The sequence below is a fragment of the Phascolarctos cinereus genome, unplaced genomic scaffold, assembly GCF_003287225.1.
Source record: "Phascolarctos cinereus isolate Bilbo 61053 unplaced genomic scaffold, phaCin_HiC Scaffold_2;HRSCAF=192, whole genome shotgun sequence".
NCBI classification, from domain to species: Eukaryota; Metazoa; Chordata; class Mammalia; order Diprotodontia; family Phascolarctidae; genus Phascolarctos; species Phascolarctos cinereus.
This window is the reverse complement of record NW_027555625.1, coordinates 95,314,718-95,336,080: the sequence shown is the minus strand read 5'-3', so window position 1 is coordinate 95,336,080 and position 21,363 is coordinate 95,314,718. Positions and strand designations below refer to the sequence as shown.

The following is a 21,363-nucleotide window of genomic DNA, read 5'->3' as shown; positions in this document are numbered from 1 at the left end:
TCAAGAGAAGGGGACACTGTTGAGTTGGAGTCCCAACTATAATACAGACAAAGCACAAAAAGTACAAAAGTCCTCTAGTATGAGAACACAACAGTTATTTTTAAAAAAAAAACTTTGCTATTTACCAATACTTAATCATTCTCCCAAGTCCCCAAAGGTGAAATCTAGTAATAATCTATAGACCTCTTTCTCTACTACTCCAGGCCCTCACCACCTCATGCCTGGATTATCTTTCTCCTGACTTCAAGGCTACCCCTTGAAATTTATCCTACATACTACTAATCTTTCTGAAACATACCTTCATAATACCACTTTGCTGCTCAAGAACATAGATATTAATTCCCTACTGCCTATCAGATCAAATTCATTAGCCTGATGTTCAACGCCCTAACTATCCAAGTATTTACTAGCATATCCAGAAGTATACTCTTTCAGAAAGGTCTGTCCTAATCATCCTTTAATACATTCTCACCTCTATACCTCTGTTCATGCCATTACCATGCCCTAACCCTCCTCCCCAATACCATAACCTCATTTTCTTTCTCCTTTTTTTGGAGGATGGGGGGAAAGAGACAATCGGGGTTAAGTGACTTACCCAGGGTCACACAGCTAGTGAGTATCTGAGGACAGATTTGAACTGAGGTCCTCCTGACTTCAGGGCTGGTGCTGTAAGCACTGTGCCACCTAACTGCCCTTCCATAACTTCCCTTTTTATTCAGATCCTTTAAAATCCAACTCAAGTTCCATTTCCTCCATTAAGGACTCCCTAGTAAGTACAGGCAATGAAGATCTAAGACAATGTGAAAGTCTATAGTGAAATACACAATCAGTTCTGCTATAATGAGATGGTGTTCCCAAAAATTACCCCACCATGCAAAACCATTCAATAAAAACCAAAGAGCTTATGGGGAAAGTTAGAGGCATAAGGCTCAAAAACTTCATCAGTAATACATTTTTTAAAAATAGGAACTTGATTAAAAAAATAGCAATTTCACACATTAAGAAATACTTAAATACTACAATAAATAGTGGTCCCATGAGCAGCCTCAGGTTGCTGCTGGGCCTGAGGCCATGGAGGCAGGGGATGGGGTGGGGTGGCCCTCTTCTGCCCACATCTCCTACTGCACCAAAAGATATACAATTAATATGCCCCTTTACCTTGAAAAGGATCTAAAGTTTGCTTGTGGAAATAGGTGTCAGAAGGTTGCAGCCTGTGAGTGACTGTGAAGGAGTGCAGTTTTCTGCATTCTTGCTGTTTCTTACAGGAGAAATTGGAAAGAGGCAAAGTGGAGAATCATTTATGCTCAGATGTTCCCTAATATATCAACCAATTTGAACAAAACTGAATTTTCCAAACATGCAATACAGCAGAACTACCTGGACTAGATTCCTGTCACGACACTACAATATGACTGAGTAAAACCTGGTATGACCTAAGTTTCCCTGTTCTAGGGGGTTTATTAGGACAGACCAGAAGGATCTCATACTACCATTCTACTTATCACATTGTCCTGTGGCCTGGACTCAGGACCATTTATGAATGAAAGAAAATGCTGACCAGATTAGGCCCCACCATGGGTGCAGAACTGTCTCTTTCTTTGTGGAAGATTTCTTAAAGAAACATTTTCCTCCTTGAATCAGCTCAACAGGGCTCCAGAGGGAGAAGGGTAAGCCCAGATGCAGCAGAGGAAAGATAGAAGACAGCACATTAACAAGAAGAGGAAAGCACCAGGAACGGGTTTGCTGACCATTACTCTGACCTTCTTCTGTACCTTGGATACAATCCTTTGGTTTTCATGGGCCCTAGCATCTTAAAATTAACTAAACCTAAATAGGAATGCAATATCATTTTAATATAAATTTCAGAAGATATTATAAGAGACTTATAAGTCTTATAAGAGACTTCAAGTCAGTGATTCTCTCCTCCCTCCAAACTCTGCCACTACCAGTCAAGAGCTAATGACAGTGAGCATCAACTATCCAGTACTACATTTTCTGATATTGCTAAGTGTTAGTTATCTCAGCTGTCAAGAGGGAAGACAATACTCGGACTTGGGATAGGAGGGGAGATCTCTTATCTAAATACTTTGTTTTAAAATAAATACATCATTTTGTTTATTTAAGGGGCTGCTGTGATGGCAATGTATGCTAGTGGTGTACACAACATTCAAGGCCCTCAAGGCCTGATATTGTATCTGTTCCTCTCCATGAAGTCCACCAAGCCATTGTAGAATCTTTGCCACCTGCATCTAGCCTACCCTTTCCCACATACTCCTGCCCAATCTATTCTCCAGACCTAAGAGGTCCTCCTTCTGCCCTCTTCACCCGCTGAATTCTTATCCATCCTTTAAATTCTAATTCAAATGATAATTTTCTTCATGAAACTTTCCCTAATTCTCTTCCCTCTTCTAGTCCTCCAGACCTAGTGCAGAACTTTGTTTTGTGACTCTTCTTCACTTAGGTAACAGTGAGCCTTACGATTAATATTTTATTTCCCTACAGCTTCATAAGCACCATGAAAGGAGGGCCAAGAACCCTTCAGAACCTACAGTCAAGATTAATGTTTTATATATCCCATAACATTAAGGCATAGTTCATTCATGAATGACCTTTAGCTTTTTCAAATGCTTGTTGAATTGAATTTTATGGCTCTCAGTTAAGTTCAGAGAAATGAGAGAAATCACACGTCCTGAGATTCTGAAAAGGAAGGCAATTCAAAAGGGACAGGAAACTCTCAAAAATGAACCTGGGAGTTGTTTTAACTATAATGAGGAAAATAAGAGAACTGACAAAAGAAGATTTCTATTCTAATTAGCTCGGACAATGGTGACCGACAACAGAGAGGAAGCCGAGTTGTTCAATTATAATTTTGTCTTATCCAAGCTTTTTATTTCTCCCTGTGCCACACGTTCCACTGTACACAGTGTAGATGCTTAATAAACATCTGCTCCATTGAATTATTCTTCCTGACCACCCACAGCATTGGTCTATATGAGGTATTTTTAGCACTTAATTCTTTTTAAATTGAGTAATTTGTCACGTACTGTTTGGGATTTTTCTCTAATTGCTGCATGAGTTTCAGTCTCAACTCTTTTATGTTCCAAAACTTAAAGTATCTAGTACCAGGCTCAGAGGAAGCCTTCAACATATACTTATTCTAATAGCCTTTTTCAAGGATAATCTAAGTTAAATGCTAAGCAGACACAAATACTAGTTTTTCCATCACAGTTAATGTGACTTTTGGATACATCAACTTACATTAATAAACCCAAGGGTGTGGAGATGCATACTGTACCTTGTCATATTGACAGACTATTACATTATCCGTGTCAAACAGGTCTGGCACATCCTGCTCACTAACATCATCCCCAGAATTTAAAGGGTCCTAAAGATTAAAGATGACCATAGTAAATAATTTTTACTACATACAACATTTTGTTGAGAGAGAGAGAGAGAGAGAGAGAGAGAGAGAGAGAGAGAGAGAGAGAGAGAGAGAGAAGCCTACTTACTGCTTTAAAATGCTTGCCAACTTTACAATCCCCATCCTGTCTTCCTTAACCTACTCCTGACACCCTCTATATCTAAGCAAGAAGATGAGTATTTTTTAATGTTGTTATAACATTTTCAATTGTACTTTAGAAATTTAAAAACAAAATCGACCAGCCTACCCTGCAAAAAAAAAAATCCTCTTTCCCGATCCCCACCTCAAAAAAAGAGAGAAAGAAAGAGGTTATTCTTCCTAATAACCATAGGGGATTAAACAGCAAAGGCACTACCATTTTACATTTAATAAAACAAGCCATATCACTGAAGGAATCATCACCTCCTCTACAATGTCTATTTGGGGCTCTTCATTATCACTGCTATTGGTGGTTGAATCTTCATTTGAGATGCTATCACCTTCTTCTTCAAGAACTTTCAGATCTTCTGCATCAATAATACCAAGAAATTCATTCTCATCCACATCTCTTGTACTCCCTATTTCTTCATTTGAAGATGTATCTCCAGTTCCATCTATTTGGATAATTTCTTTAATGTCATCAATTGTTTGTATACTCAAATCCATTTGTGCACTGGATTCCTATAAACAAAACCATATACAGGATGTGCAATATAGTTATTTGTCCAAAAAATTAGTAGTCAGAGGATATGAACAAGGCCAACTATAATAAACTCAATAATCATATAAAAAATCTTCTAATAGTAAGAGAAATTAATGTTGAAACAACTGAAGTTTCACCTCACATCCAGCAAAATGACACAGGTGACAAAAGATGAGATCAGTGTTAGAAGAACTGTGGTAAGGCAGGCATGCTAACAAAGTTGGTGAACAATAAATTGGCTCAAACACTCCGGAAAACAATTTGAAATTATTTGAGAAACATAACAGAACTATTCATACCCCTTAACCCAGAGCAGACAGGGTAAAAGACAGCAAGAATGGTTTTGCATAAGCCAAAATATTCATAGCAATATTTTTTGTGTAAGCAAAGAACTGAAAAAAAGGATATCTGTTTTGGGGAAAGGGACTAACCAAGATGGCTACATCAATGTAATGAAATATCACTGCGCCATATGAAATAACAAATATGAAGAATTCAAAGTTTGTATGAACTAAAACCATAGGGAATAAACAGAAAGATTATAGACACACACACACACACACACACACACACACACACACACAGAGACACACACACACACACACACACACACAGAGACATACACACACACACACACAGAGACATACACACACACACACACAGACATACACACACACACACACCAGACACACACACACACACAGACACACACACACACACAGACACACACACACACACAGACACACACACACACACACATATACACACACACACACACATACACACACACACACACACAACACACACACACAACACACACACAGAGACAACAGCTACATTCAAATTTAATGGAAAAGAAATCTAGAAGAGGGTGCAGTAAGTAGTAAGTTGCTCTCACCCTCCCTTATTGCCCTCTAAGAGCCCAGAAAATATCACCCCAGGAAAACCTCTGGAACAGCTGAGCCTGCAGAAAGATGGAGTGCAGCAGTCCTGTTAACCCAGGAAGCTTGGTGATTAATGGGAAAGACCCCTCTCGCTCTGGGGGAGGGGGAGCAGTACAGGACAAGAGGTGTCCCAGCAAGCCAGTGACAAGCCCCATCTCAGCATACCAGGGGGAGATCCTGAGCCCCAGGGTGGTGCAGCAGGCAAGCGCCAACACCAGGACCCCCCCCCCCAAGTACCTCAGAACAGGCAGGGGAACCAGTAGACACCAGCTTGGAAAATCACTACGTACACTGGCATTCTCTAGGGGCCAAATCTCCTGGTGCCTGAGCACAACTCTGTGAAGCACAACTTGGAGGCAAAGCTCAGGCTGACAGACATTCTCCAGCAGCCAAACATTTGAGAACAAAGCCTGGGTGAGCAGGTGTCCCCCAGGGGCCAGACTCCCTACCCCTACCCTGAGAGCTCCAGTGTTGCTGACCCCAACCCAGTACCACGTAAGCTGCCAGAACCTTAGAGCCTCTGACTGCCAGCACTTGAAGCCCCAGCACACAAAGTCAGTAACAAGGTCCCAGGCTCCCACTACAAGAAAACTTGGGTCAGTAGCCCCTGCACTCCATCAGGAAAGCTCAACTTTTTTTTTTAAAGTCAGGAAATAGGCAAACACCATGAGCAAAAAGCAAAAACAGGTAATGACCACAGATTCTTATTATAGGTACAAGGAAGATCAAGGCACAAATTCAGAAGAGGACAACATTGTCAACATACCCACATCAGAAACCTCAAAGGGAATATAAACTGGTCTCAAGCCCAAAAAGCCTTCTTGAAAGAGCTCAAGAAGAATTTTAAAAGTCAAATAAGAGAGGCAGAAGAAAAGTTGGAAAAGAAATGAGGTACATATAACATTCACTAGCTGTGTGACTCTGGGCAAGTCACTTAACTTCAACTCCTCACCAAAAAAATTTTTTAAAAATGAGGTATGCAAGAGAGTCAATAGCTTAGAAAAAGAAGGACGAAAATTGACTGTAGTAAACAAGTCCTTAAAAAATACAATTGGCCGGACTTCTGCTTCCAGGAGCCAAGATGGTGAAGCGAAAAGGCAGTCGCTCTCACTCTCCCCTATCAACCTCTGAAAATCCAGAAAATATCACCCCAGAAAAAAAACCTGGAACAGCTGAACTAGAAGCAAAACGGGGAGCAGCAGTACAGCAACCCAGAAAATGGGTGTCCCACTGCCTCAGCAAAAATAAGGGAGGCAGAACTACAAGGGGCCCCAGGCAGACAAGTACCCTGTGGCATTCATCTGAAAGAAGGTGAAGAAAGCAACCTAAAGGCTTCCTAAAGCCCTGGCCTTGCTGGTTACAGCCCAACACCAGGTGAGCCATTGGAGCCCTGCAGCCTCCAATTGTGAAGAAATCCTGAAGCTCAAGTGGTAGAACATGCAAACACCCACACCTGGACCTCCGAGTGCTTCGGGAACCAGTGGAAACCAGCTCAGAAAACCACGATGTGCCTCAGCACTCTACCACAAAGGAATCTCCCAGTGCATTAGCAGAAAGAGGGAGACAACACTGCAGGGGTCCCCAGGCAAATAAACACCCTGTAGCACCCATCTAAAAGAAGCTGAAGAAAGCTAAAGGAAAGGAAAAGCAAGCAACCTAGAATTGCCTAAAAGTTCCAGCCTTGCTGATTCCAGCCCAACATGAGGTAAGCTGCCAGAAACCTACAGCCTCCAATTGCCAGCAGAAGAGGCCCCAGCACACAAAGCCAGTGACCAAGACCTAGGCTCCCAATACAAAAAGCTTCGGTCAGTGCCCTCTGTTCCCCAGCAGGAAGCTCAATCTATTTAAGGCCAGGGAATAAAGAAACACCATGAGTAAAAAGAATGCATAGATTCATATTATAGAGAGTGAAGATCAAGACAAATTCTGAAGAGGAAACATTGTCAACAAACCACATCTGCAACAACGAAAGGTATATGAACTGGTCTGAAGCCAAAAGCCTTCTTAGAAAGCTCAAGAAGGATTTTAATAGTCAATGATGAGAGAGGTAGAAGAGTCCTTCAAAAATAAATTGGCCAATTGGAAAAAAATATATACTGAAGAAAACAGTCCTAAAAACACAATTGGCCAATTGAGAAGGAAGTACAAAACTAACGGAAGAAAACAATTGTTAAAACTAGATTGGAAAATGGCAACTAAAGTCTATGATAGAGCAAGAATCAGTCAACAGAAATGAAAGATGAAAGAGAAGGTGCTGCAAAGAGCAGAAAGAAACAATTTAAATATCATGGAACACAGTCAGGATTACACAGGACTTGGCTTCTACATTAAAAGACCACAGGGTGTGGAACATGATATTCCATAAGGCAAAGGAGCTTGAAATGCAGCCAAGGATATTACCAGCAAAAATGAGCATCATTTTTCAAGGGAGGAGATGGATAGTCAACAAAACAGGAGACGTCCAAACTTTCCTGATAAAAAGACCAGAGCTCAACAAAAATTTGATCTTCAAGTACAGGACTCAAGAAGGACATAAAAAGGTAAATGAGATAGAAAGATACAATATGTTATTAATAAGGGGGGGGCTGTTTAAACCCTACAAGGGAATATGAATTGCAACCCTTGAGAACCTTGAGCCACATGAGGTAACTGCCAGAACCTATAGCCTCAATTGCAGCAAGAGGCCCGCAGCAAAGCAGTGACCAAGACTAGGCTCCAACACAAAAGCTTGGTCAGTACCCTCTGTTCCCCAGCAGGAGAGCTCAATCTCTTTAAAGGCCAAGGAATAAAGAAACACCATGAGTAAAAAGAAACATACCATAGATTCATATTATGAGAAGAGTGAAGATCAAGACAGAAATTCTGAAGAGGACAACATTGTTAACAAACCCACATCTGCAACAACAAAAGGGAATATGAACTGGTCTGAAGCCCAAAAAGCCTTCTTAGAAGAGCTCAAGAAGGATTTTAATAGTCAAATGAGAGAGGTAAAGAGTCCTTCAAAAATACAATTGGCCAATTGGAAAAAAATACACTGAAGAAAACAAGTCCCTAAAAAACACAATTGGCCAATTGAAGAAGGAAGTACAAAAACTAACAGAAGAGTACACTGAAGAAACAAGTCCCTAAAAAACATTGGCCAGTTGAAGAAGGAAGTACAAAAACTAACAGAAGAAAAAATCTGTTAAAAACTAGAATTGGACAAATGGAAACTAATGTCTCTATGAGAGAGCAAGAATCAGTCAAACAGAAACAAAAAAATGAAAAAATGATGAAAATACCTCATCAGTAAAACAACCGACCTGGAAAATCACTCAGGAGAGACAATTTAAAAATTATTGGACTACCTGAAAATCATGATGAAAAAAAGAGCCTGGACAGTATCTTTCAGGAAATCATAAAGGAAAACTGCCCGAAGTCCTAGAACCAGAAGGGAAAATAACCATAGAAAGAATCCACATCACCACCTGAAAGAGATCCCAAATTGACAATGCCAAGGAAATATAATAGCAAAATTCCAAAATTACCAGATGAAAGAGAAGGTGCTGCAAGCAGCCAGAAAGAAAAATTTAAATATCATGGAACCACAGTCAGGATTACACAGGACCTTGCAGCTTCTACATTAAAAGACCGCAGGGCATGGAACATGATATTCCATAAGGCAAAGGAGCTTGGAATGCAGCCAAGGATCAATTACCCAGCAAAAATGAGCATCATTTTTCAAGGGAGGAGGTGGATATTCAAGAAATAGGAGACTTCCAAACTTTCCTGATAAAAAGACCAGAGCTCAACAAAAAATTTGATCTTCAAGTACAGGACTCAAGAAGGACTTAAAAAGGTAAATGGGACAGAAGGATACAATATGTTGTTAATAAGGGGGGGGCTGTTTAAACCCCTACAAGGGAATATGAGACTTGCAACCCTTGAGAACTGTATTGTTATTACACCTTGTTAAAGGAGTATACATAAAGAGGGTGGATATTAGTTGACTTTGATGTAATGATAAAAAAAATCTAATCAAGTGGGTTAAATGGATCCAAATAAGTGGATCAATCTGATCTTAGAAAATGTACTGAGAAAGGAGGAGGCAGACAAGGGTAAATTACATTACAGGAAAAGACACAAAATCCTATTACAGCAGAGGGAAAGAAGGGGGGGGATTGTTTGAACCTTACTCTCATCAGATTTGGCTCAAGAAGGGCATAATATAATCAGTTAGGTATAGAAATCTAACTTGCCCTATAGGCAGTAGGAGGGAAAAGGGGAAAGAAAAGGGAGGGGGGAAAGAAAGGGAGGGAAAGAAGGGAAGAAAGAAAGGGGAAGAAAAGGGAAAGGGATAATAAAGGGAAGGGGGACTGAAGGAGGAGGTGTGTCAAAAGCAAAACACTAGTGAAGGGGGAAAGGAAAAAGGAGAAAGAAAAGCATAAATGGGGGGAAAGGATGGAGAAAAAGACACAGATAGTAATCATAACTGTGAATGTGAATGGGATGAACTCTCCATAAAATGGAAAGGATTGCAGAATGGATTAAAAACCATAATCCTACAATATGTTGTTTACAGGAAACACATTTGAAAAAGAGTGACACATACAGGGTAAAGGTAAAAGGCTGGAGCAGAATATATTATGGTCAGCTGAAGTAAAAAAGCAGGGGTAGCAATCCTGATCTCAGACAAAGCAAAAGCAAAAATAGATCTAATCAAAAGAGATAAGGAAGGAAACTACATCCTGCTAAAAGGCACCATAGACAATGAAGTAATATCATTACTAAACATATATGCACCAAATGGTATAGCATCCAAATTCTTACAGGAGAAGTTCAGGGAGTTACAGGAAGAAATAGACAGCAAAACTATACTAGTGGGGGACCTGAACCTCCCCTCTGCACTAGATAAGTCTAACCACAAAATAAACAAGAAAGAAGTTAAGGAGGTGAATAGAACATTAGAAAAGTTAGGTATGATAGACCTCTGGAGAAAACTGAATGGGGATAGAAAGGAATATACTTTTTTCTCAGCAGTACATGGCACATACACAAAAATTGACCATGTACTAGGGCATAAAAACCTCACAATCCAATGCAGAAAGTATTAAATGCATCCTTTTCAGATCATGACAAAATAAAAATTATATGTAATAAAGGGCCATGGAAAGATAGACTAAAAAATAATTGGAAACTAAATAATCTAATCCTAAAAAATGATTGGGTCAAACAACAAATCATAGAAACAATCAATAATTTCATTCAAGAGAATGACAATAATGAGACAACATACCAAAACTATGGGATGCAGCGAAAGCAGTTCTTAGGGGAAGTTTTATATCTCTGAATGCTTACATAAATAAATAGACAAAGAAGAGATCAATGAATTGGGCATACAACTAAAAAAACTAGAAAAAGAACAAATTAAAAATCCTCAACTAAACACTAAATTAGAAATATTGAAAACCAAAGGAAAAATTAATAAAATTGAAATTAAGAAAACTATTGAACTAATAAATAAAACTAAGAGTTGGTTTTATGAAAAAAAAAAAATAGATAAGCCTTTGGTTAATTTAATTTAAAAAAAGAAAGAAGAAAACCAAATTACTAGTATCAAGAATGAAAAGGGTGAAGCTACCACCAAGGAAGAGGAAATTAAAACAATAATTAGGAATTATTTTGCCCAACTATATGCCAACAAATTTGACAATCTTAGTGAAATGGATACATATTTACAAAAATATAAATTGCCCAGATTAACGAAGAGGAAGTAAAATACTTAAATAACCCATCTCAGAAAAAGAAATTGAACAAGCCATTGATGAACTCCCTAGGAAAAAATCTCCAGGGCCAGATGGATTTACATGTGAATTCTATCAAACATTTAAAGAACAATTAATTCCAATACTATATAGACTATTTGGGAAAATAAGTGAAGAAGGAGTCTTACCAAATTCTTTTTATGATACAAATATGGTGTTGATACCTAAACCAGGAAGAGTCAAAATAAAGAAATAAAATTATAGACCAATTTCTCTAATGAATATAGATGCAAAAATTTTAAACAAAATACTAGCAATAGATTGCAGCAACTTATCACAAGAATAATACACTATGACCAGGTAGGATTTATACCAGGAATGCAGGGTTGGTTCAATATTAGGAAAACTATCAGCATAATTGAGCATATCAACACCAAAACCAACAGAAACCACATGATCATCTCAATAGATGCAGAAAAAGCTTTTGATAAAATACAACACCCATTCCTATTAAAAACACTAGAAAGCATAGGTATAAATGGAGTCTTCCTTAAAATAATAAATAGCATATATCTAAAACCTTCAGCAAGCATTATATGTAATGGGACAGCTAGAAGCATTTCCAATAAGATCGGGGTGAAACAAGGATGTCCATTATCACCACTGTTATTCAATATTGTACTGGAAACCTTAGCTTTAGCAATAAGAGAAAAAAAGAAATTGAAGGCATTAGAATAGGCAAAGAAGAAACAAAGCTATCACTCTTTGCAGATGACATGATATACTTAGAGAATCCTAGAGAATCAAGTAAAAAACTACTTGAAATAATAAACAACTTTAGCAAAGTTGCAGGCTATAAAATAAACCCACAAATCATCAGCATTTCTATATATTACCAACAAAGCCCAACAGCAAGAGATAGAAAGAGAAATCCCATTTAAACTTACTGTAGACATTATAAAATATTTAGGAGTCTACCTCCCAAACAAACCCAGGAACTCTATGAACACAATTACAAAACACTTTCCACACAAATAAAAATCAGATCTAAATAATTGGAAAAACATCAGTTGCTCATGGGTAGGCCGAGCTAATATAATAAAAATGACAATCCTACCTAAGCTAATTTACTTATTCAGTGCCATACCAATCAAACTACCAAAAAATTATTTTATAGAGTTAGAAAAAATAATAACAAGATTCATTTGGAAAAACAAAAGGTCCAGAATATCAAAGGAACTAATGAAAAGAAATGCAGGGGAAGGTGGCCTAGCAATTCCAGATCTTAAATTGTATTATAAAGCAGCAATCATCAAAACTGCTTGGTACTGGCTAAGAAATAGGGAGATCAGTGGAATAGGTTAAATATGCAAAACACAGTAGTCAATGACTATAGTAATCTATTATTTGATAAACCCAAAGACCCCACTTTCTGAAAAAAACTGCCGGGAGAACTGGAAAAGAGTATGGCAGAAACCAGCCATAGACCCAAATTTCACACCACATACCAAAATAAAGTCAAAATGGGTTCATGACTTAGATATAAAGGCTGATACCATAAGTAAACTGGGAGAACAAGGAATAGTTTACCTATCAGATCTATGGAGAACAGAAGAATTCATGACCAAACAGAAGATAGAGAACATTATGAAAAGCAAAATGGATAATTTTGATTACATTAAATTGAAAAGTTTTTGCACAAACAAAGCCAATGCAACTAAGATTAGAAGGAAGGTAGAAAATTGGGAAAGAATTTTTACAACCAGTCATTCTGATAAAGGCCTCATTTCTAAAATATATAGAGAATTAAGACAAATTTATAAGAACACAAGCCATTCCCCAATTGATAAATGGTCAAAGAATATGAACAGACAGTTCTCAGGTAAAGAAATTAAAGCCATCATAGTCATATGAAAAAATGCTCTAAATCTTTATTGATTAGAGAAATGCAAATCAAAACAACTCTGAGGTACCACATCACACCTATCAGATTGGCCAACATGGCAAAACAGAAAAATGATAAATGTTGGAGAAGATGTGGGAAAATTGGAACAGTAATATATTGTTGGTGGAGTTGTGAAATGATCCAACCATTTTGGAGAACAATTTGGAACTATGCCCAAAGGGCTACAAAAATATGCATACCCTTTGATCCAGCAATAGACTTCTAGGGCTATATCCCAAAGAGATCAAACAAATGGGAAAAGGACCCACATGTACAAAAATATTCACAGCACTCTTTTTGTGGTAGCAAAGAATTGGAAATTGAAAGGATGCCTATCAATTGGGGAATGGCTGAGCAAATTGTGGTATATGAATGTAATGGAATACTACTGTGCTATAAGAAATGATGAACAGGCTGACTTTAGAAAAACCTGGAAAGACTTATATGGTCTGATGCCCGAGTGAAGCGAGCAGAACCCAGAGGACTTTGTACACAATAACAGCCACGTTATGCAATGACTAAGATTGTTAAACTGAACCCTTCTCAGCATTACAAGGATCTAAGACATCTCCAGAGGCCTCGGGATGGAAAATGCTGTCCACATCCACAGAAAGAACTATGGAAGTCGAATCGCTCTCACTTATTTTTACCTTCTGTTGAGTTTTGTTTCATCTTTCTGATGGTTCCTCCTGTTGGTTTTGATTTTTACTTACAACTTCACTAATGTGAAAATATGTTTACTAGGAATGTAAGTGTAAAGCCTATATCAGATTGTGTGCCATCTTGGGGAGGGTGGGGGGGAGGAAGAGGGAGAAAAATTTTCAATGCAAAAGCACGTGGAAGTGATTGTTGATAAATCAAAATAAATTAGTAAAATTAAAAAATTAAAAAATTAAAATTAATAAAAATAATAAAAATAAAAATACAATTGGCCAAATGGAAAAAAAGTACACTGAAGAAAAACAACCCCTTAAAAAGTAGAAGTGGCCAAATGTAAAAGCAGGTACAAAATCTAACAGAGAAGAAAACAATTCATTAAAAATTAGAATTGGGCAAGTGGAAGCTAATGACTATGAAAGATCAAGAATCAAACACAAACAAAAGAATGAAAAAATAGAAGAAAACATAAAATACCTTACTGGTAAAACAACTGACCCGGAAAATAGATCCACGAGAGACAATTTAAAAATTATTGATCTACATGAAAACCATGATGAAAAAATGAGCCTGGACAGTATCTTTCAGGACATCATCAAGGAAAACTGCCCTGAGGTCCTAGAGAACAAGAAGGTAAAATAGTCATCGAAAGAATCCACCAATCACCTCCTGAAAGAGATCCCAAATTGAAAATGCCAAGGAATATTGTAGCCAAATTCCAAAATTACCAGGTCAAACAGAAAATCCTGCAAGCAGCCAGAAAGAACAACTTAAATATCATGGAACCACAGTCAAGATTACACAGGATCTTGCAGCTTCTACATTAAAAGATCAGAGGGCACGGAATATGATATTTCATAAGGCAAAAGAGCTTAGATTATAACCAAGGATCAACTACCCAGTAAATTTAGCATAATCTTTCAAGGGAGGAGACTGACATTCAGTGAAATAGGGGACTTCCAAACCTTCCTGATGAAAAGACCAGACCTCAACAGAAAATTTGGTCTTCAAATACAAGACTCAAGAGAGGCATAAAAAGGCAAACAGGAAAGGAAAAAAAAACATGTTATTAATAAGGGCAAACTGTTTACATCCCTACAAGGGAAGAGGACACATGTAACTCTTGAGAATTATATTGTTATTACACCATTTAAAAGGGATATACATAGATAGAGGGCATGGGTATAAATGGGTATAAGTTGACTTTGATGTGATGGTAAAAATTCTAATTAAATGGTGAAAATCGTACTGGGAGAAGAGGAAAGGAGCAAGCAGACAAGGGTAAATTGCATCACATGAAAAGGCACAAAAACCTATTACAGCAGAGGGAAAGAAGGGAGGGAGATGAGTATTGTTTAAACTTCACTCTCATCAGATTTGGTTCAAAGAGGGAATAACATAACCAGGTATAGAAATTTAACTTACCCTATAGGAAGTAGGAGAGGAAAAGGAAAAGAAAAGGGAGGGGTGAATAGAAGAAAGGGAAGAAGCAGTAAGGATAAAGGGGAAGAAAAGAGAGGGGGCTAATAAAAGGGAAGGCAGACTGAAGGAGACAGTGGTCAAAAGTATAATTCTAGTGAGGAGGAAAAAGGAGAAAGAAAAGTATAAATGGGGGGAAATAGCATGGAGAGAAAGACACAGATAGTAATCATAACTGTGAATGCAAATGGGATGAACTCTCCCATAAAATGGAAGCAGATAGAAGTGGATTAAGAACCATACTCCTATAATATGTTGTTTACAAGATACACATCTGAAGCAGAGGGATACACATAGAGTAAAGTTAAAAGACTAGAGCAGAATATATTATGCTTCAGCTGAAGTGTGAAAAACAAATTTTTTTAAAGCAGGGGTAGCAATCCTGATCTCAGACAAAGCAAAAGCAAAAACAGATCGAATTAAAAGAGACAAGGAAGGAAACTACATCCTGCTCAAAGGTACCATAGACAATGAAGTAATAGCATTACTAAACATATGTGCACCAAGTGGTATGGCATCCAAATTCTTAGAGGAGAAGTTGAGGGAGTTACAGGAAGAAACAGATAACAAAACTATACTAGTGGGGGACCTCAATAGATGAATAAAAAGCTTTTGACAAAATACAACACCCATTCCTGTTAAAAACACTAGAGAGTATAGGAATAAATGGAGCCTTCCTTAAAATGATAGTAGCATCTATCTAAAAGCATCAGTAAGCATTATATGTAATTGGGATAAGTTAGAAGCCTTTTCAGTAAGATCGGGGGTGAAACATGGAGGTCCATTGTCACCACTCTTATGTGGTAATAACTTGGTTAACCAGAAATGTTAGCTTTAGCAATAAGAGAAAATAAAGAAATTGAAGGAATTAGAATAGGCAAAGAAGAAACAAAGCTATCATTCTTTGTAGATGATAAAATGATATACTTAGAGAATCAAATAAAAAATTACTTGAGATAAAATTAGCAAAGTTGGAGGATATAAAATAAACCCACATAAATCATCGGGATTTCTATATATTACTAAAAAAAGTTAACAACAAAAGATATGAAGAGAAATTTCATTTAAAGTTACTGTAGACATTATAAAATATTTGGAGTCTTATCTGCCAAAACGAACTCAAGAACTATATGAATACAAGCAACAAAACACTTCTCACACAAATAAAGTCAGATCTAAATAATTGGAAAATTTTCAGTTGCTCATGGGTGGGCTGGGCTAATATAATAAAAATTAGAATTCTACCTAAATTTACTTATTCAGTGCCATATCAATCAAACTACCAAAAAATTTTATACAGCTAGAAAAAATAATAACAAAATTCATCTGGAATAACAAAAGGTCCAGAATACCAAGGGAACTCATGAAAAGAAATGCAAAGGAAGATAGACTAGCTGTACCAGGTCTTAAATTATATTATAAAGCAGCAATCATCAAAACTATTTGGTACTGGCTAAGAAATAGAGTGGTAGATCAGTGGAAGAGGTTAGGTATGCAAGACAGAGTCACTGACTATACTAATCTACTATTTGATAAATCCAAACCTTCTGGGATAAGAACTCACCATTTAACAAAAACTGCTGGGAAAACTATGGCAGAAACTAGGCATAGACCAACATGTTACACCCTTTACCAATCAAAATGGGTACACGATTTAGATACAAAGGCTGATACTATAAACAAACTATTCCTTGCTCTTCTTGTTTATCTATCAGATTTATGGGGAAGGGAAGAATTTATGACCAAACAAGAGATAGAGAATATCATGAAATGCAAAACAGAGGACTGATTACATTAAATTGAAAAGTTTTTGCACAAAGCCAATGCAACCAAGTTTAGAATGGAAGCAGAAGGCTGGGAAACAATTTTTACAGTCAGTATCTCTGATAAAGGCCTCATTTCTAAAATATATAGAGAACTGAATTAATTTTATAAGAATACAAGTCATTCTCCAACTGATAAATGGTCAAAGGATATGAACTGTCAGTTTCAGAGGAAAAAAATAAAGCTACCTATAGTCATATGAAAAAATGCTCTAAATCACTATTAGAGAAATGCAAATCAAAATGAGTCTGAGGTACCACATCACACCTATAAGATTGGCTAACATGACAAAACAGGAAATGATAAATGTTGGAGAAGGTGTGGGAAAATTGGAACATTGATGCATTGTCGGTGGAGTTGTGAAATGATCCAACCATTCTGGAAAGCAATTTGGAACTGTGCCCAAAAGGCTATAAAACTGCATACCCTTTGACCCAGCAATAGCACTTCTAGGGCTGAATACAAAAGAGATCATACAAATGGGAAAAGGACCCAGATGTACAAAAATATTTATAGCAGTTATTTCTGTGGTGGCAAAGAATTGGAAATTGAGGGGATGTCCATCAACTGGGGAATGGCTGAACAAGTTGTGGTATATGAATATAATGGAATACTATTGTGATGTAAGAAACGATGAGCAGGTGGAAAGAAAAGCCTGGAAAGACTTACATGAATTGACGCTGAATAAAATGAGCAGAACAAGGAGACCATTGCACAGCAACAGCCACATTGTGCAATGACTGACTTTGATAGACTTAGCTCTTCTCAGCAATGCAAGGATCTGAGACAACTCCAAAACACTCAAGATGGAAAATACTATCCACTTCCAGAGAAAGAACTATGGAGTTTGAATAAAGATGGAAGCATACTGTTCTTTTATTTTATTGTTTCTTCTTTCTCATGGTTCCTCCCATTAGTTCGAATTCTTCTTTATATCATGACTAACGTGAAAATATGCTTAACATGAATGTGTATGTAGAGCCTATAACAGATTGTATGCCATCTTGGGGAGAGGGGAGTAGAGGGAAGGAGAGAAAATTTAAAATTTAATCTTATGGAAGTGAATGTTGAAAACTAAAAATAAATCAAGTAAAAGAACTCTAAAATGAAACTGTACATCTCAGAACTGTAATTACCTTTCCTCTTCTTGTGGAGGATAGATTTGTAACTGCCTCATTTCATAAAAGGCATTGATCTAAGATTGTACAATAAAGCATATATGCTCTCAGGTGTGGTCAGTTAATTGTTTGGTTTTGCTTAAGTCTTCTTATTTGGAAAGGCTGGGGAGAATCTCCATAAAAGGCCAACTTAAAAACAAAAAGGCATCTTATAAAACAGACATCCATATGCATCTATGTTTTATTGGTATTATATACAATGCTTTCCCTCTCAAATTACCTTATATTTATTTATTATTCTTCTACTTAGATCAACCCATGCCATTCCAATACAGTAAGTGCCAGTGGTTCCCTATTGCCTCCAGGATTAAAGATATACTTTGTTTGGATTTTAAGGTCTCTCATAACTGGATCCCTTCCTACCCTTCCAGTCTTAAGCCTTACTCCCTTCTACACACTCTCTCATCTAGTGACACTGGTCCCCTTGACGTTCCACAAACACAACATTCTACCTCCTGCCTCCAAGTGTCTATTTGTAGTTCCTTCAAAGTCTCAGTTGAGGTCTCACCTTCTGCAAAAAACCTTTCCCAGTCCTCCTTAATCTCAGTGTATTCCCTCTGAGACCATCCCAATTCATCCTGTATGCATTTTATTTGTACATGGCTGTCTGTATGTTGTTTCTCCCATTAGACTGTGAGCTCCATGAGAGCAGGGGTTACCTTTTATGTTTGTTTGCATCCCCAGCATTAGGACAGTGCCTGGCACATAGCAGGTACTCAATAAATGCTAGCTGACTCCCTGATATATGCTTTTATATATACTTGGAGAGGGGTACATAGGGTGTTGAAGAAGACTAGTGCCTCTGTTAAGAGGGCTGCTCATTCACCTTTGGTGTTCACTTTCCCCTGTGGCTCCAAGAAGTGCTTCAAGTGGCTCCAAGCATGCACAATGGCCACACCCCAGTAAAACCGTCTTGGCAGATGGGCTAAACCAGATTGACATGGCAGATGGGCCTCAAGCCCGTCTACCCCAAGGTGATGACTTTCCCCAGTAGGATGGGGAGATAAAAACAATCCGTTCCTATGGCCTTCGTATCTGAAGCAGGTACTATGAAAGGCTTAGAGTCAGACACTGAAGATGCCACAGTCATCCACTGCCTCCAGAGCCACTGCCAGTCATCTTGACTTTTTGTCTTACCACTGGACTCCGATGACTCTGGAAGAGAGAGCAAGGCCAACAACTTAGCCTCACTTAAATCCAATGAGTCAAAATGTATCATCAATACTATTTTACTATTGCATTATTTTATCGTTTTACTATTCAATTATTTTACTATTTTATTATTTTGCTATCTTACTATTTTACCTACCTTGAAATGACAGGCTAGTAATAAAACAGCAGGTACAAATTCACTGGGACCTGTAGTCACAATCCAGCACCCAGGCGGCCCATGGCATAGAGTCATCTTCCGACTAGACTGAGGTAGCAGTAGGATTTGGCAGCCCCCTGGCTGGCTGAGCAGCCTTCTTAAGCACCACATTATTCACCTCTTGGCATGAGGAAGGGGCTAGAAAAGGTGCCCTAAAAATTGTCTGCTTCACCTCACCCTGGCCTGCTTACCACAGTAGGTGGGGGATCCCACCCTGCAGTCAAAATACAGAAACACATACAAAAACTTTCACAAAGATGATTCCACTCACCATTGGTACATGGAACATGAACACACTTAAAGAAAACATGAAAGCCAGCAGACAAAAGAACTCCACAGGTATCACATCCACATAGCAGCCCTGAGTGAAACAAGGCTAGCAAATGAAGGCCAGCTTACCAAAGTTGGAATTGGATCTTTTTCTGGAGTAGCCACAGTGACAGGGAGCACCGTGAAGCTAGCATAGGTTTCACAATCAAATGTAATCTAGTTAACAAGCTGGTATGCCTCTCAAAAGGAGTGAATGACAGGTTAATGACAATGTGATTACCACTTCCAGGAAAGTACCATGCCAATATCATCAGTAAATATGCTCCCACCATGATGAACCCTGATGAGGTCAAAGAAAAATTTTATGAAGATTTTATGAAGATCTGGAGACTCTCATCATCAATGTACTGAAAGAAGACAAGCTTGTAATTCTGTGTGACTATAATGCCAGAGTAGGCACAAACTATCAGAAAGGAATGGAGTCAGAAAAAGCAACAATAATGGTCACTTACTACTGAAGACCTGTGTGTCTCATGATCTTATCACCAACACTGTATTCCATTTACCTAAATACAATAACTCTTCATGGACGCATCCTCGCAGCAAACATTGGCATTTAATAGACTATGTCATTGTAAGAAGAGGCAGACAAGATGTGAGTGACAAAGGCGACATGTGGCACAGAGTGGTGGAAAAAATTATCAACTTCTCTCCAAGGTAAACACTGACATTCAACAAAAGCTGTGGCCCCAATGCCAGACAACTACCAGAAGACTTGATGTCAACAGATTAGAGTGACCTTACATGGCAGAACAGTTTGTTACTAACTTGGAGGGAAAGCTGAGCCAACACACATTTGGCAACAGTGGAACAGAAAAGGAGTGGGCAACTTTCAGAGATTTAATTACTCAATTGAACCAGAACACTTTCAAGCATCAAGACTAGTGTGATGAAAATGATGAGGAAATTCAGAAAGCACTAAGATCTACCAGCAGGATAGTTCATCCATCTCTACAAGCACAGCATTTAACTCCATCAAAAGTAATGTGCAAGCAAAGCTCTTGGCTCAGTAAGAAGGCAGATGAAATTCAGTTTTATGCTGATAGTAATAATCTAAAGCATTTTTTATGATGCCCTGAAGGCTATTTACGGGCCAAAGACCTTTCTCAACTACTCAGCCATGGTGGAGCCACACTGATCAATGATAAGGACATGATCCTGGAGAGATGGGCTGAACACTTCCACGGTGTTCTCAACAGACCTATTATCAGTGTTCTCAACAGACCTATTATCAATCAGTGCTGAAGCCACTCACCATTTACCTCATGTTGAAGTCAATCTCTCTCTAGCCCAACTTCCAAATGAAGAAGAGGTTTTGAATATCATTAGGCAACTCTTGTGTGGCAAAGCACCTGGTGTTGATTCCATTTCAGCAGAGATCTATAAGACAGGAGGTCAACTGCTCATACAAAAGCTGACTGAAATTTTCCAGGTTACATGGCAAGAGGAGGTCATCCCCCAGGAGATCAAGGATGCCTGTACTATCCAACTATATAAAGGAAATAGGTTGTCCTGGGAGAACCACAGGGGGTCTTCTGTTAGTCACTGTCAGCAAGATTCTTGCCAGAGTTCTCCTTAGTCAGCTGATCCTTCATCTGGAAGATGGTCATCTACCCGAGAGCCAGTGTGGCTTCAGAAAGGGCTGAGTAACGGTCGACTGGGTGTTCACTACCCAACAACTCTAGGAGAAATGCCAGGAGAAGAACACAGGTCTATACACAATATTTATTAATCTAACCAAGTTATGAGGGCCTATGGAAAATCATGGCAAAATTTGGTTGCCCAGAGAA

The 21,363-nt window shown here is 38.2% G+C and overlaps 1 protein-coding gene across 2 annotated transcripts in view; it reads right to left on the bottom strand.

Moving 5' to 3' along the window:
* Positions 1-21,363, bottom strand: part of GTF2A1L (general transcription factor IIA subunit 1 like) — a 53,641-nt gene that overhangs the window by 1,852 nt on the left and 30,426 nt on the right. For both annotated transcript variants that reach the window (XM_021001254.2, XM_078149504.1), the window contains exons 7-8: positions 3,824-4,081; positions 3,296-3,385 (exon numbers count right to left, since the gene is read on the bottom strand). In XM_021001254.2, coding sequence (XP_020856913.1) covers positions 3,296-3,385; positions 3,824-4,081 — 348 coding nt within the window. The remainder of the gene's footprint in view (positions 1-3,295; positions 3,386-3,823; positions 4,082-21,363) is intronic.